Source organism: Protopterus annectens, chromosome 10.part0, assembly GCF_019279795.1.
Source record: "Protopterus annectens isolate FY-2018-M chromosome 10.part0, PAN1.0, whole genome shotgun sequence".
Lineage (NCBI taxonomy): Eukaryota > Metazoa > Chordata > Ceratodontiformes > Protopteridae > Protopterus > Protopterus annectens.
In genome coordinates, this window is record NC_056744.1 from 721,999,893 (window position 1) to 722,015,803 (window position 15,911).

A 15,911-nucleotide genomic window follows, 5' to 3' on the forward strand; every position below is an offset into this window, starting at 1 on the left:
TTCCTCTTATCTTGATAGCTCTCCTAGTTGGGAAAAACCCTGAATGCTTTCAGACAGCATTATCTCCTAGCCAATTTCCACCCCCCCCCCAGCCAGTCACTCTCCAGACTGTAGTTAGTTTCTCTTTATCAGATTGTCTCCATGGAGGCATGAGAACCAGGCAGCCAGTTTCGCATTATCATATTGTTTACATGGAAACATGAAGATCACCTGCAGAAATGTTATTAAGCATATATGTATTTGCTAAAAAAAAGTCTCATAATATTCAATGTTCTTTTTCATTTACTTGCTCTCTCTTAAAACTTGTTACTAAATCAATCTAAGGTCTCTAATCCAGTCATTTCCCCATGCAAAAATGAGATAAAGCACATTTTTTTCTTTTATCTTGCTTTTTAACCAGGCTTTTTGTAATACTTTGCACTACCTAGAATTCCTTAAACTGAACAGGAAGAGAGAGAGAGAGAAGTGAAAAATAAAAGAAAAAAAAATAACAGTGGCATCTGTTTACAATCCCCATTATGCTTAAAATAACTGAAAAAAACTTTATAACATGTAAAGAAAACCACATGCCACAAAATTGGTACTATTTAAGAAAAAAATCTTTACTTACAGTTTACTTTCTCCCTCTTCCCCTCCCCAAAGCACTTTTCTGAACATTAATGACATGAAGTAGGGCATATGCAAGTCCAATATTTCCAGATTTTCTTGTTCTGTCATATTTCACAAATATAATTATTGCATTGCAATTCCATATTATGTTACTGGTTTTATTACAGTTCATCTCCGAAATCTTGTCTCTGCTTCATTTCCAACATCCTCTTGATTCTTCTAGCCAACTCTCGTGCTCCCTTCCTTCTCTCCAACATCGTCCACTGAAAATTTTGAAAAGGTTTCACAGGTATAGTCCCTCTTTGGACTTTATTACCAGAAGAACAAGAAGCAGACTCTCCTTCCGTTTCATGCCTTACATTTTGTTGGACAAGCTTTTGTATTTCTTCCTTATCATGTACTTCAACAAAAAATTATTTTGTCCCTCCAGGGAAGAATATCCTGAAGACAGCTGGGTACAGCAGTTTGAATCTTACAGTTGCACCTTGACATTCCCTGAATAGTGGAATAAATTTCCTCTTCTTCTGTCTGGTGTACAATGAGTAATCATTCTCTACAAACACTCTGCGGTCTCCCATTTTTAGTACTTTGCTCTTCTGCTACAATTTTGTCAGACTCAACTCTTTCTGCTGGTATGACTGCATATTTACTATTAAATGTTTAGGTTGCTTTCTTATAGCCAGGTTTGGAGCATACACATGATGTACTCTTTCAACTGACAACTCCTGCTGTGGAATACCAGTCCAGTTGCTTATTTGTGCTTTTATAAAATGAATGCAATCCATTATTTCCAGCTTCTCTGGTATAGCTAAAAACCTCAGGTTTTCCCTATGTGCTTTGCCCTCCAATTCTATTATTTTTTGAAACACCTCTTCCTGAGCAGTCATATTCAGCCAGCTTTTTCTTTATTTCGACCTCTTTACCAGTTCATCTGAATATCTGTTTAAAGCTTCTTCCATTTTTCCAGTCTTTTGTTGTTTGTGTTGATCTACTTCATCAGTGGTTTGTTTATTTTAACCAGGTCTGTAAGCAATTGTCTAATATCTTCCTGAAGGTTACTGGAAGCCACATCTGAAGGCTGCATTGCTTTTTGCTGAACAGTAGCAGTACTTTCCCGAGTCAGTGTTTCTTCCTCACTTTTTGTAGCAGATGTTTTTCCAGGTCTTCTGTATTTCTTTATTCCTGTAATCCAGGCAGTGCACTTACTAGCCAGTTACTGAAATGTAGCCATAAACACGTCTACTGGCCTTCTCTGCTGAGTTTCTGTTACACACTGGAAGAGCTAGAAATAAGCTGTTATTCAGTGTGCTGTCATCTTGGAAGTCACTGTCAACAAATTCATGAAACTAGAAGTAAACCCCTATGTCTTTCCAGTTGGATAGCCAAACAGCTCAAAGACAGGACACATTAAGTCAGGATATGGGACCCTTACCTCCACAAAAAAGGACATTCATCAACGGGCTTGGTGTTGGGGCCTATCCTTTTGGGGATCTAATTTTTGGAAGTCAATGCTAAGGTTAGAGGCCTCTGGCTGACCAAGACTGTAGACTGCAAATTTGGCGAGACTGTAGAGTTCCTGAAAGGCACCAATATCCTCTAAGATGGTTTACTGCAAACTAATAATTGTTGCCAGAGCTATAAACTGAATGCCAAAAAATGCACAAGAGTATCTTTTGAAAAGTCGGCCTCCCCTGTGAATTACCACATAGACAATCCATTCCAGACCCAGTGGGTAGTGGACTTGGGAACAGACGAAAGCAATGACCCGTTTTTGACAACCATGTGTCTACTGTTGTAAAGAAGTCAGTCTATATTGCGCAACTCAAACAAGGGTATGGCATTCAGGTCCAAATATGTCATTATCTTGCTGTACTCAGAGTACAATGTTTCCTTCAGTATGTACCTTACCAGGCATAAGCAACAAATGAAAAACCCACCGAGGTTCCTTACAAAAAGAATACAAGGTGTAAACCACATGGAATATGCAGACCACCTCAAAGCCTTATCACTATAATTAAGTCTCCTACAGACTATTGAAAGGTGATCTGTGCCATTAGGACATCATCTGATCCAGCACTGAGGGACTTGTTGCACATGAACAAGTCTAGAAGCATTAGAGATACCCAATCCAAGGAACTAAACCTTGTTTGCAACACAAACGGAACTTGTTGGAGGTTGAGAGACGTGTCTGAGAGACTACTAATGCATCTGAAGTAGTGCTCATCCCTCACCCCATTCAAACACAACCTAAACCAATGGATGGGAAATTAAAAATTTATCCCTGAACTTGCACTTATCCCCTATTGAATACAAGCAGTTTGTAAATGCTCTGTCACCTAAACAACTACATGCCTCTTGGTAATTTATTCCGCCATTTATATATGGGAATAAATGGTTGGGCTTAAAAAGGCCTCTTATGGTCATTAGCCTACTAAACACTATCTATTGCAAACAATATTGTAAGGCTGATAGGTCTAAAATTGTTTTGGCTTGATATGATTAGTGCCCCTTTGTGAACTAGTATTATCACAGCCTATCAGCAGAAATCAAGGATGTGTCTACCTCTAACATTTTCTTTACACGGACTTGTAGTGAGGTGGAGGTTAGTTAGGTTTTCCTATATTCTGTACACGTTATGTACATGTATGCTGTCTGGATCTATGAAATTTGAGTTTGCATTTTTTTTTTGAGGCAGCAGTTACATCTGCTGTTATGCAAGGTGTGTTGCCTGTTATGTCTACAGTAAGCTGACATATGTATTTGCTTAACGTGAAATTTTCTTCTACATCATGTGACTGAGCAATCATTTTACTGTTTAGCAATGTATTACATTTACAATTTACACTTCAATTTGTCTGAAGTAAGAAATGAATATCTTACTAAAGCTTTTAACCTTTGAGACCAAGACAGATATGAAAGATATGATAAGCAAGCAGTACTTAATCTAGACTTGTTTTTATAATTAGGCTAATTTTGGAAAACTAAATAGTACCTCTTTTTCCTGTTGTATATAGCATTGATTCTGTGACCCACCAAGGGCTTTTGTTGTTGAATTTACCTCTATACTGATGTCCTTCTAGTACCTACTCACAAATTATTGAACTGTGACAAAATGACGAGCAGATATACTTGGGTCAATGAGGACAACATCCCTGACTTTTTAAAAGTATATAACTTTCTGCATTGTAGTTTCTATTGGTAAAAATTGGGGAAGGATGATTTCTTTAAGAATGAATTTCATTTTACACTCAAGTCAAATAAGACAGTGTTTTGATCTGCAATAACAACAGAGTGTATAATGACGACTGTGAGTCACAATAATCCCAGGTTAATCAGCTTGATACCAAAGCCACTACCACTGCTGGTTGGATTTTAAGTTATATACTCCCTATGTTTTTTTGATTTCCAGTCAATTAACATAATGGCATAATCATTTGAAGTGGAGTTTGCCCAGTCACAGCCTGATTAAAGTCTCCATAAAAACTGTACTTTCACATATTATTTTATATCCCGCGGCTTATTCATGAAATACTCATGCTCTGTAGGATACGCAATGTACAACATACTACTATAACCTTATTTTTAACATTAGAACTTTACTATTCTATAACCAGTTTTAACCTTAAGTTGTTCTGGTTTCATAATTTTATGAGTTATTCTACAAACACTTTGAAACTGCCATCTATCCCTTTGGATCTGAACAGTAATAGTAATACCAGAGGCAATTACAGGGATAAGGCTGAGGAGGCAGAGGCAAACATTTAATGATTAAAGATTACCCCTAGACCTCTGGGCAACAAAACAGCCAGACATATGGTACTACTGGGACTGACTTCAACATTTGCCTCGAAAAGTCTATCACAAAGTCATCTTATGACATATATTTATAACTCTTGTAATGCTGCAGCTGTTGCACAATGTAAAGCACAATACAAGGCACAAGGCAATACTTTTGAAATGGCAAAGGTACTTCAAAAAGCACAGCCAGCACACACTGGTATGTGATCTCCTGCAGCTATATAACAGATCAGGCCATGCACATAAAAATCTGATCCACTATACAAAATGAAAACTGCTGCACAAGCCTACTATAAAGCATGAACATTTCAAATTCAAACTAATGATTCTGTTATTTCAAGAAAGCAGGAAACACTTGGTACTGCATAGGAAGCAAAGTAATGTCCCTATAAAAACTTTATCTACCATATTAACACAGCAAGCTCTTTCAGGTTCAGAACAGACCACAGTTATTCCATTTCTTCTGAGGCAAGAAAAAGGTAAGAAGAGAACTCCCCTTAACCAGATGGATGAATAAACAAGGGGACTGCAGTCTGCTTCTGTATCACTTCCTGGCCCTTTTCTATCAATGTGGAAAGTGGGACATATAGTGTCATAAACTAGAACTGTTCTGACGATGTTGGTATCAGCTGTAAGAAATTATTACCTAGCCCTGGAAAATGCCAGACAGTAAATGTAAAGGACCTTCTACCTACACAGAGGTTCTGTCTCAGACCGATTCTCATATGGCTCAAACCCTAAAGACATGCCCAGCTGGGAAAAATTCAAACAATCATAATGAATATCTGGGTCATATATTTATGCCTGAGCCTCACTTTGACTAGGTCTTTGGACTTTAGTTTGTGCATACTTCATTTTGTACTTGGTGTTGGGGGAAGTGAGAATGACACAATATGACCAAAACGAAGGTTTGTACTAGTCATTCACAGTTTCGGCCTTTTCCCTAGATTACTTTATATATGCCTTAATTGTCTTTATCCCCAAGGTCAAACAAATGCTGTGTGCAAGAATAAGGTTAGGCTATCAAACAGACATGAAATTCTAAGCTAAGTACAGTGCCTAAGTAACAGTGCAAAGCTGGATGAGCCTAGCATTGAGTCATCAGGCCCCTCTTTAGCATCAACAAGTCAATACCTGTAAAATATAATTTCAGGGTACCTTTGAAAGAATTATGTGAAAGCCTAGTGTGCAATTCTTTAGAGAGCTTTCATAATGAATTCTGATAAACTGTGCAGCTGATGTTGTTAATTATCACTGGAATGATCACGGTCACTGATGTGAGATCTTAAAGCTGCTGCCCCAAACAAAGTTTCCTGCAGATATTTGTATGTATGTAAGCAGGGCAGAATTAAGCTTTGACAACAGCATTCTGCCTTAATGCCAAAAATATGCTGAAAATAGCCAAGAGAGAGAGTTCACATATCTCTAAAATCTACAAAATATCTGACTAGGCCTTTCTCTGTAGTCATGAAATCTAGGGCTACAGACATTTTATTACATTTGGAAATGGAGATCCTTGTAGAAAATAACAGGATGCTGCTTCAAAAATTCCGAATGTCCATACAAAGGAGATGCAAAGTACAAGTAAGAGATCCTTTTGGATGTAAAACATAGGAGGCTGCCAAGACAACAGAAAAGAAAGCAGTTATCACAGCTGGCCTAATATTTTACAGGATATCTGATATGTGATGGAGACCAGTTGGCATAATGGTTAAGGTCTTTGTCACCCATGCACAAGGTAAAAGGTTTGATCCTGACCTCTTGCCAATGCCTGTTTGGAGTTTGCAAGTTCTCACTGTCTCACTGTGGGGTTAACATGTTGAGTATTTCCATCTCAAATTCACCCATGAATGGGGCTGTGAGCAGCAGCACAGTCTCTAGACAGTGCCCTACAGGGGGAAGTGTTGTACAGACCAATCACTATGGGCATCTATTGTGATGTGCAGTGTCCTCAAGATAGGAGAACACACATGACAAACTGAGCACCACAGCAGTGTTACTCGATGGTGAAAAAAATATGGTTCAGTCATGTTGATCAATGTCACCAAATGGGCATGGGTATTTGTCAGTAATAAATGGGATGAGGACCCGGTCTGCTCCGACCTATGCCAGGGATCCATGCTGATGTAGGTTCAGGGTACACTATAAACGAAAGACACCACTTGGAAGTGGATGAAATGATGGTAAGGAGGCAACTGGACATTCTATGCATCCAAAAGACAAGATGGAAAGGCAGTGCAACAAAGCCACTTGGTGGACTAGAAATGTTGTGTGAATTATGGTGAGGGAGAGGCTTCAGAAGACAGAGGGGAATGTCATTAGAATTATTAACACATTCATGGCAGTTACACTCTGGTTTAATGACAGGGCAGTATTCATAATCTCTGCTTAGGAACCACAGCAGGGTTGTAACAGGAAAGGAGTACATTCATCAGCAGTTGCAGGACCTACTAGATAAAGCAGGACAATACGAATTAGTGTTGATAATGTGTGACCTGACTGCACATACTGAGACAGACAGAACAGGATATGAGAAATGCCCAGGTCTACATTTGTGGGGCAACAGAAACAAAGAAGGAAAAGCCATTCTAGACCTCTGTGTGGCAAATGGCTTGATAGTAGCCAACACAAGAAAGGATGTGGATAATTGTGGATAGTTTTGTATATTCATTAATGGGTATTTATGCTCACTAAATTATTTTTATATTAAAAGTTTTGTGTGGAATCTAGTGCTGACCTGCTTGTTTTTTTGGACATTCATGTGTTATTTGGGCCGTGCACATTGCTGTACGTGCGTGGGAATCTGTTCCTGTTCTTGTTTCCAAAAGAAACAGAGACCGTCACAAGATCACATACAAGAGCGGCCAACATGCAACTCAGGTAAACTTCCTCTTAGTAAGGAAAGGGCACTGGGGTAGAATCAGTGATTGTAAAGTCATCTCCACTAAACGCTGCTGCTGTTGTACTGGTAGTGTTTACACAGAATATCTGTGTGCAGCTACTTCCAAGGATGATGTGTTGGTACAGGATAGACTAGAAACGGGCTTGAAGGTGAGAAACCCAGAATGGCTTACCAGCTACACCTACGAAAGATTAAAAATATTTAAACACAGCTCCTCCTTGTAAACAGAGAACTCTCTTGCAGAGCATGTTGTCAGTTATGCAAGGTATGACATCAGTTCTCCTTAGTATTACAAGGCATCTGATATAAAAAGAAAGAAAGTGTATCATAATTTTCATCATGTACACAACTTGAGTTTTGACAGCCTGAGCTTTGTTAAAATGGCTTATGTTCTTTAGTGATATGATTAACATGACACTACCATTTCTCAGGTCTTAGCACCTAGGCCTGTCTACTCCATGTTCTCTGCTTTGCATTTACAGGCCACAGTTCTGTAACGTTTCTCACTGCTATGAATGACTAGCTTTGCATGTAGCTCTCTGGTGGACAGTGACAAAGCCCCGAGAGTGACCCAGATGACCGAAGTTGAATTAGTGGCACGCGTGCTGGAGTTAACTGCATTCGACTGTCTTACATCAGCTCACTTACCCAGGAAGAGGACCATACTCATGGAAACTGCCAAATTTGAACCTTCATGGAGATTGGGGGCATGTGGGGGAATTGTCTGTTGAAGGCAGAACTTTGACACAAATTCCCAAATTCTAGAAATGTTTGCAAATACAAGGCCAAGGCTTTGACCTGTCTGTAATTTTATTACATTAAACAGATGCATTTGTATTTTCTATACTAGAACTGACACATTATTACTTAGAGAACCTACCTATTTGGCCTGCAAGAACAGGGGGTCGTACTACTAGTAAAATAAGCTTATCGAGTAAGAGATGAAGAAATCGCACCACTGGCTCCAGCATTGTGGAATTTAAAGAAGAAATGCTAGTCTTCAGCTCATTTTCTAAGTTGTTTTCCATAATTCTGATTTCACCAATACGAACAGGAAACATGTGTTCATCCAGTGCATGAACCAGTGCAAAGAACTTATCGAGATATTGATCCTAACACAAATACAAACAGGAATGTCAGTACAAGCACAAAAAATATTCAAAACTATCAATCCAATTTTCATGACAAAAACAGTTTCATACTTTTTCAATGAAGAGAACAGATATTACTGTAGTAGTAAAAATATATTTTACTCACTTTATGAGCACACACTGACCCACTAGGCAAACTGCATTTCCAGTGTAACTCAAAGAGCAAAATACATTAAACATTAATCATACACACAAGGCCTGTTTTTGCATCTGAGTGAAATACACATCAGTACATTTTATACACCACGTTTGAGTTACTTAACTTATTTAAGTATTCCAGTTAAAAAAAAATGTTCTACAAACTAGTAATTTAACGTGATTGTGTTTCATACTTCACATTCACAACCATTTGGAAGTTTTTTGTAGCACAAACTACACTTACTAGCCAGCATTAACTGCACCATTCTTGGTTCTTATTCAAAAGATAAAAAATGTTTTACAAAATGGTTTAAATCACTCCAAAACAATATTTACACATCCCCCTGTCAAAAAATTAAGAGTATAACTGTCATCTCAGTGGTGCATAAGGAAAAAGCCTTCAATCTGACACACAAAACTCGGCATCAATCAGAAACCCAGGAGCCAGCAGGGGAGAATGGAAGTGAGGCTCATGAAAAAATTTGCCTATCCTGGGTAAAAGGGAGGTAGTGTGCACCACCGCAATACTCATACTGACTGAAGAAAGGCTGTATAGCATGCAATAAATGTCTGGAGAAAATTGCTTGGATTTGCCAAGGTGTGTGTGTGTATTTGTGTAGCAGTTTTCACTCCACATGTATGGATGCATGCATGTGCTCCAGGATAAATAGAAGCAGGCTCATTTCAGCACATAAGCATCTAGGCCATAAATGTAAAAACGCTCTGATGGCTGTCTGGCAGATGCCCACTCAGCAACTAACTATTGTCTTTTGGAGGAATGATGAGCGCAACAGCAGGCCAGATAGCCAGCTTGTGAGAGGAGAGAAGGAATACAAGGGGAGGAAAAATTAGCAGAATACTCAAATCAAACAAAATCTGACCTGGAGCCCTGCAGACGTGCCTTATATATTCACATTTGTATGCCTTATTTTTGGGCCCCAATGCCAGCCAGCCAGCCATCAACCCCCCCCCCCCCAATCTACTGATCTATTTGTTCCCTGTAGGGTGAGGTGCACTACTAACTAATTTGTTTCCTTGGGTTGAACGATAATTATGTGGCTGTCATCCATGTATCCGTCTGGGCTTTGCTTTCCTGCAAAGTCCCTAATCCACTGCTTATGTCCAAGGACTGGCATGCAATACACAAGCCAGTGAGAGTATGCAACTGACTTCCATAGGTGATACAACTCCCAAGACATTTCTTTCTTCCTTGAGGCTAGTGCTCTTAAGTTATCATTAGTTTCCATTAGGGATAATGCCATGGGAATAAACACCTGGACCACATGCATCGCACCCACAAATCACAAAGAAAGGAGAACTAGCAAAGGTACATTGTTCCTCCTTTCCCTCATTCTAAATCTAACACGCAACCAAGCCACTATTAAAACCTGGGTCATAATCAGGGTTTTATCTCCCTTATGCTAATACAGCCTTTTGCATATTTACATATTTGATAACTGATCATAAGACTTTTAAAAATACAAGCAACATGCAACAGAAGACAATGCATTTATTCAACAGATGACGTAACACTTCAAAATTATGAAGTAATCATTAGTAAGGTTCATCTCCTTGCAAACACTTCACATGTGTTCCAGTGAGGCATACGTTAAGGTTCTAGTCCTGCATGGATTAATGGTCTCTCTCTCTCTACTAATTAGCTCTACTAGCATGAATGAAATTTTCAAATTTCTTTACAAGTACAGAAAAATGAAAGTTTCTCACTTGTAAATGTAGTTCAGGAGTGGAATGCAATATTCACAAACAATATCAGAAAATAAAACTTCTGGATAGACCATGCAGTCTGATGTCCGGTTGTCCTGTCGTCAGTTGTCCCTGCAGTGACGGATTGTCCTGTCGGGTCCGGCTTGACTTCGGTCGCCTCCCTTCAGCCATGTCCGCTTCGATAGCATCCCAGCCGGCGCCATTCCTCAGTTGGTCTTCGGTATAATGCCAGTAGCCCTCTTGCAGGCTAGCCAGATGATAGTAGCCAGTGTTTCCCAGGCTACATTAAACACAATAAATGTGTATGTACATATACAAGAAACAAATACACCATAAAAACACAACAATAAGCATGTATTGGGGTAAACACAAAGGAGGTACACAGAGGGAAGGAGGGGTACAATCCTGACTACCGGATGCTATCCAGTAGGGACATCTACATTTGGTGGAGGTTAAACTGTACTATGTCCTAATTGGATGCATCTGCAGTCATAACAAGTGGGTAGATGATGCATAGCCAGCTAGGGGAGGAGGATAAAAAGTAGATTATGGTGTGTTTAGGATCACTGCCCAGTACAGCAGTGGCAAACCCTGCTCGGGATCTGGAAGGAGGGCAAATTATGATGGCAGCGATGTATGCACGGAGGTCATATAGCCGCCTCAATAATGTCTTTGGTTGCACTCCTCGTAAGAAGGCTGTTACCTTGGCTGTTGCCACTTAATAGAATGAGGAAGGCTGTTTCTGTGGAGGCAATTTCCATGGAAGGAGTAACAGTATCGTATGCAATTTCCTATCCATTTGGAATTAATGCAATGGAAATACAATTCCTTCCCTTCCTGTTGCATAGTTATTTTCCCTTTGGTCAGTCTTTCTGCTATTTTTCTGTCAAGTAGTAGCTGGTCTATAACATCAAGGTATGCAGTATTCTTTCCTCTGTTTTGTGGGTTGGATGCAGCATTAGGTATCCCTGTTGCCTGGTTTAGGGGCTCTGGATACCACCTAGGTGGATTATAGGATTAGTCCTCATGGACACTCTATCTTGGTGGAAGATTAGGAAGGGTTGCAACAGGATTAGTCCCTGTAGTTCCCAGAGCCCTCCTTGCTGGAAGTAATTGCCAGTAGGAAGCAAGGCTCCATTGCTGGAAGCAATGGTCTATGAAAAGCAGTGGTTCAAAGGTAATAGTGTCAACTTTTCTAGCACAAAGTTTCTGAGGGTGATAGGTAATGGTGGTTTCCAAAGAACTTTTACATTCAGAATTCCTCTGAGGAACTGCCTGAGCAAAGGTCAGAAAACAGGTGGATCAAAGCTGGATTCTGGGCCTGAAGCTGAGGTGATCAATCACTTGATGGGTGCTGAAGGCCTGAATGAAGAAGTTGACCAGATACTCCAATGGAGCCTGCATATCTATGTTTGACATCTTTTCCTCTTTCCGTACTCAAATGACAAAACCTTTTCCATTTCCAGCTCTTTTCCTTCTTGTTGAAAGGTCCTGCGTGCTTCAAGAATAATGTCTTCAGCATCTTTGGGAAAAGTTCTGGATTAGCTGCTGCTATGTGATGTTCCATGCCAGTCACTTGCAGCGTTTTTAGGTTTGGATGTATGATGCTATAGTTGTTCTGAGTTAACATCAAGGCACATCTGGGTATTGGCCTGAGTTGTTCAGCAGCATGCTCATCAATAGACGCGGTACCAGTGTTGTCTTGGCCAGTTTGGAGCTATCAGGTGTATCCTTGGGCGGTTTGTCTTCCTTGGTTTTCAGTAGTACCTTGTGTATCAAGGAAGAGGTAGGAATGCATATGCTGTTGGGCTCAGTTGAAGGAGGTAGGTCACTTTCCATGCTGAGTGGTGGAATGTCCTTGTGCAGAATTTTCTGAGCTGGTGAGATGTCCAGTGATGCGAATAGGTCTATCTGTGATTTTCCCCATTTTCTTTGAGATGGTCTTGAAAGATGTCCGGTGCAGCTTCCATTCGTTCTTTGATGTCCGGTTCTTAATATGTCTGCTAGAGTATTGTCTTTTCGGTGCAAATATTATAGAGCATATTTGTAGCTAATTTGGGGTCCCACAGCTCAAGGTCATTCTACAGCTGGGTATGGGCCAGACAGCTCCTGTGTGTTGAAATCTGCCACATGACTGTGAGTGTTGTCTCATTGATGTAACTGGCCCTCTTGGAAATGGTTTTGAACTTTTTGGATTGCCAGTTTTACTGCCAGCATTCTTTTAGATTGATGTGCAGGTGAAGTCCATCCTGTGTCCACAATCATGCATTTGAAGTTGATCCTGTGATGTCCTAGGTCTGAAGCATCTGTTGTGATGGTCTGGCTTGGTTGACATCTGCGAAAAGGGTAGACCTGGGTTTGACTGGCATGCCTGAGGTTGTGGGTAGAACTCCTGTTTTAAAGCATGGAATTAGTGACCACTGTTTCTAACTCTGTTCTGTGTTGGGACCATAAATTCTTTCTGTTTTGTGACTGTAGTTTCCTCATATGTAGTCCTGTAGGTACCGTGGAAGATTATGCAGTGCCATGAACTTTAGCCCAAGGCCTAGTTGCATTTCTTGCTGTTAACCAAGGCCAGTTTTGTTAGTGCCGTAAAGGTAGTTCTTTTTGTTTGTTGTAGTCAGGAATGCCATTTGTTGTACTTTGTATTTTCCATGGTATCATGTCCTTGTTTTGGATGGTATCAGCCTTGACTTTTTGTAAAACGACTGTGTGTCACCTCTTGTAGCAAGCTTGCTTTTTGTTGTAAATCTCCCAGCAGCTTGCTTTTTATTTGTCCCCCTTAGCAGGCGATGCGTCCAGGTATGGGTAAATTTGAATTCCTATGGTCTGCAATGGGCGTTACTGATGCCAGGCATTTAATGCATACTCAATTTGATGCCAGATAAGCCAAGGGCAATCTAGAGAAATTGATAGTGCTCTGCAATACTGAAGATTGATGAAATTATCTTCTGGGGCAAATCTGAGGTAGGGCGTGCAGATATGCCTCCTTGAGATCTAGAGTTACCAGCCAAGACTCCTTGCCCAGTCCAGAAGAAGTTGCTGTAGGGTCAGCATTTTGAATTTTGGGACAATAGGGTATGTATTTAGGTGGACAGGTAGAATTGGTCTCCAACTTTTTCCTTCGAGAATTGGTCTCCAGTCTTTTCCTTTCTTGAACTCCTTGTTCTGCTGTTGGTTTCCTTTTCACAGCTTTCATGTTTCTGGTACTCATTATCTGGTAAAACCTCTGTTTTTGATTTGGAAGTAGATTTGGCATTTTTTCTTTTGGAGGTAAAGTGCATTGAGCGGTAACCTTGATCTATGGTTAGTTTGGCACTTGTCTTTTGTTATGTAGTGCAGTTCTTTGAAAATAAGGTTAACTTTCACTTCCTAAGAGGCTGCTATATGTTCCCTGGTAGTAGAGGAGCTATTAAGTCACTGTGGGTGTGCTGATGTGAAGTGGCAGTGGCTGTGTCTGTGTACTCTGTTGTGCACTTGCCACTGTAGGTCTGTTGTAGGCACCTCCTCTGGATTGGTTTCTACTGCCTCTGTTGGTTCTGTTCCTGCCCCTTCAGGAATTTTGTATTGGAGGTCAGGGTTTGTGCCCAATTTTGGCAGGGCAGTTCCTGCTAAACCTTGGGGAGTTGAACTTGCAAGAAATCTTTAACAGTTTGTTCAGATTTACGCCTTTTCTTCATTTCTTCATAACCTGCTGGGCCCTGCTGTACCAAGCTCATTGTCTTGTCCATCTTGTCATCTAGCAACTTAGCTTTAACATGATCAGTAATCTTGTGTTCGCTTTAGCCATGCATACCTTCTTATCACTACATGCAGCCTGTCAAATGACCTCCAATTATTGCCTCCACATCATTGGAATGGTGCTAACCTGTTGTATATTATTTACCATCTCTAATACATATTTCATATCTTAGAGATTCAATCAAGGTTAGTTTTTGAATTTACTTCAGTCAAGCATAAACTCTTGGTATTGTATCATATGAAACTGACAGTAGTGAGCTCTAAAAGAGAGAGTAGCTGTATTGTAGACCTTTTGCACCCCATCTGTCCTAATGACCTTGTGACCCTTTCCAGGAGGAATAGGGTTTTTGCTTCTTTCGCGGCTACTGCCTTGGCCTAAAGGGATATAGTTTCTGGGTCTGCACCCTGGGCCTTGTAAAGTAGGGTGATGGTATCAACACAAATCTATCTGGTTTGGCAGGGGCTGGGCAGGGGCAATCTGGAGGATCTGTCTGCCGATCAAACAAAGCATCATCACCACAGAGAGAACAGGAGGAGGCTAAAGGCCTGTGCTGACAGGAGGTGGGAGGTGCAGAAAGGTCCTAAGTCTGGAGTCTGAAAAATCCTGTTGCTGCCATTGAACTGTTCGCATGGCTGAAGAGTTTCCCCAAAGTTTCCAAATGAGAATCTTCTGGCTTGGCTGGAATGGATTCTTGGGAAGCAGCTGGGAAGTCTTTGGAGAAGGGCCTCTGGCTGCAATTGGTCAGCTAATGATTCATCAGCAGAATCATCAGAAGACACTGGCTCAGGGGGCTGCCCCACTGTCTCTCTTCTCTGGGGCTGAGAGTCCCTGTCTGGGTGAATTGAGATCCTCCTAATTAGAAATTAAATCTTCTGCCAAGGAAAGCATTTGAGAAAGAGAAGAGGGCCTGGATGTGGGGGACTAGCAACAGGCACTGTCTTAGTAGTCTTGGCTGCTTTAGCCTGGCGGGGACAATGGACATGGCTGCTGAGCCCTAGCAGCACCACGTGCTGGGGTAGAGACATCCCAAGGGGATGGTGTCTGATAAACCAACCACCGTAGTGGGGTAAAATTTCTGGTCGATTCAAGAGTTGTGGGGGCCTCAGTTGTAAGTAAGTTCAGCTGTGCTTTGATCAGTTTTCTCGGTTTCCTTGAAACCGAGAGACTGCTTGTGATTTACTTTTACCGTGGTTTCCCCAGCGGACGCGATGTCGATCTTTATCTTTTTATTGGTAACGTTGATCGCGGGATCCGGCGGCATAATGTCTGTAAAATCAGAAAACTGTTGTTCTGCAAACTCCGACGGGCCTTCTAGCCGGCTTCGTCGGGGCACAGGCGAACAGGAGGCTAACAGGCTGCTACGCCGTAAACAAGGCAGACAATGGACATATAAGAGTAATGAGGTGTTGAGGTATTTGTTTTCGTAATTAAACAATTGTTAACTTTTTCGGCTGGGCAAGAAAGAGAAAAAGAGTCCCCAACTTAACTAGACTTCTTGAGTCTTCAAGTGAAGTAATCTCTGGATCAGGCCGACCGGCGCCGCAACTATAGCCGGGCGCCTGGCCCGGCCGCAAAGACTGAGAAAATGAAAGTCGGCGCCGCTTTTTATACGATAACCAAGAGATGACGTCCGAATTGAGTCACGAGCGACCGGAAGCCGGACCTTTTGAATCCGCCGGCCCGACTACCGGGGCTGCTGGCGACAGGACAACCCACTTGTTATGACTGCAGATGCATCCATGAAGGACATCATCATACGTGAATATTTGCTTCAGCATTTGGTCTTAAAGAAGGTCCTGTGGATCGGGTGACTGTTAATGTTCTCCTTATGAGGCTCCCCTCAACA

The 15,911-nt window shown here is 41.1% G+C and overlaps 1 protein-coding gene across 1 annotated transcript in view; it reads right to left on the minus strand.

Moving 5' to 3' along the window:
- The window catches only part of DOCK7 (dedicator of cytokinesis 7), a 3,076,229-nt gene that overhangs the window by 1,359,143 nt on the left and 1,701,175 nt on the right, over window positions 1-15,911 (minus strand). Inside the window, exon 20 of the mRNA XM_044085545.1 lies at window positions 8,190-8,421. Within this exon, the coding sequence (XP_043941480.1) occupies window positions 8,190-8,421 (232 nt within the window). The remainder of the gene's footprint in view (window positions 1-8,189; window positions 8,422-15,911) is intronic.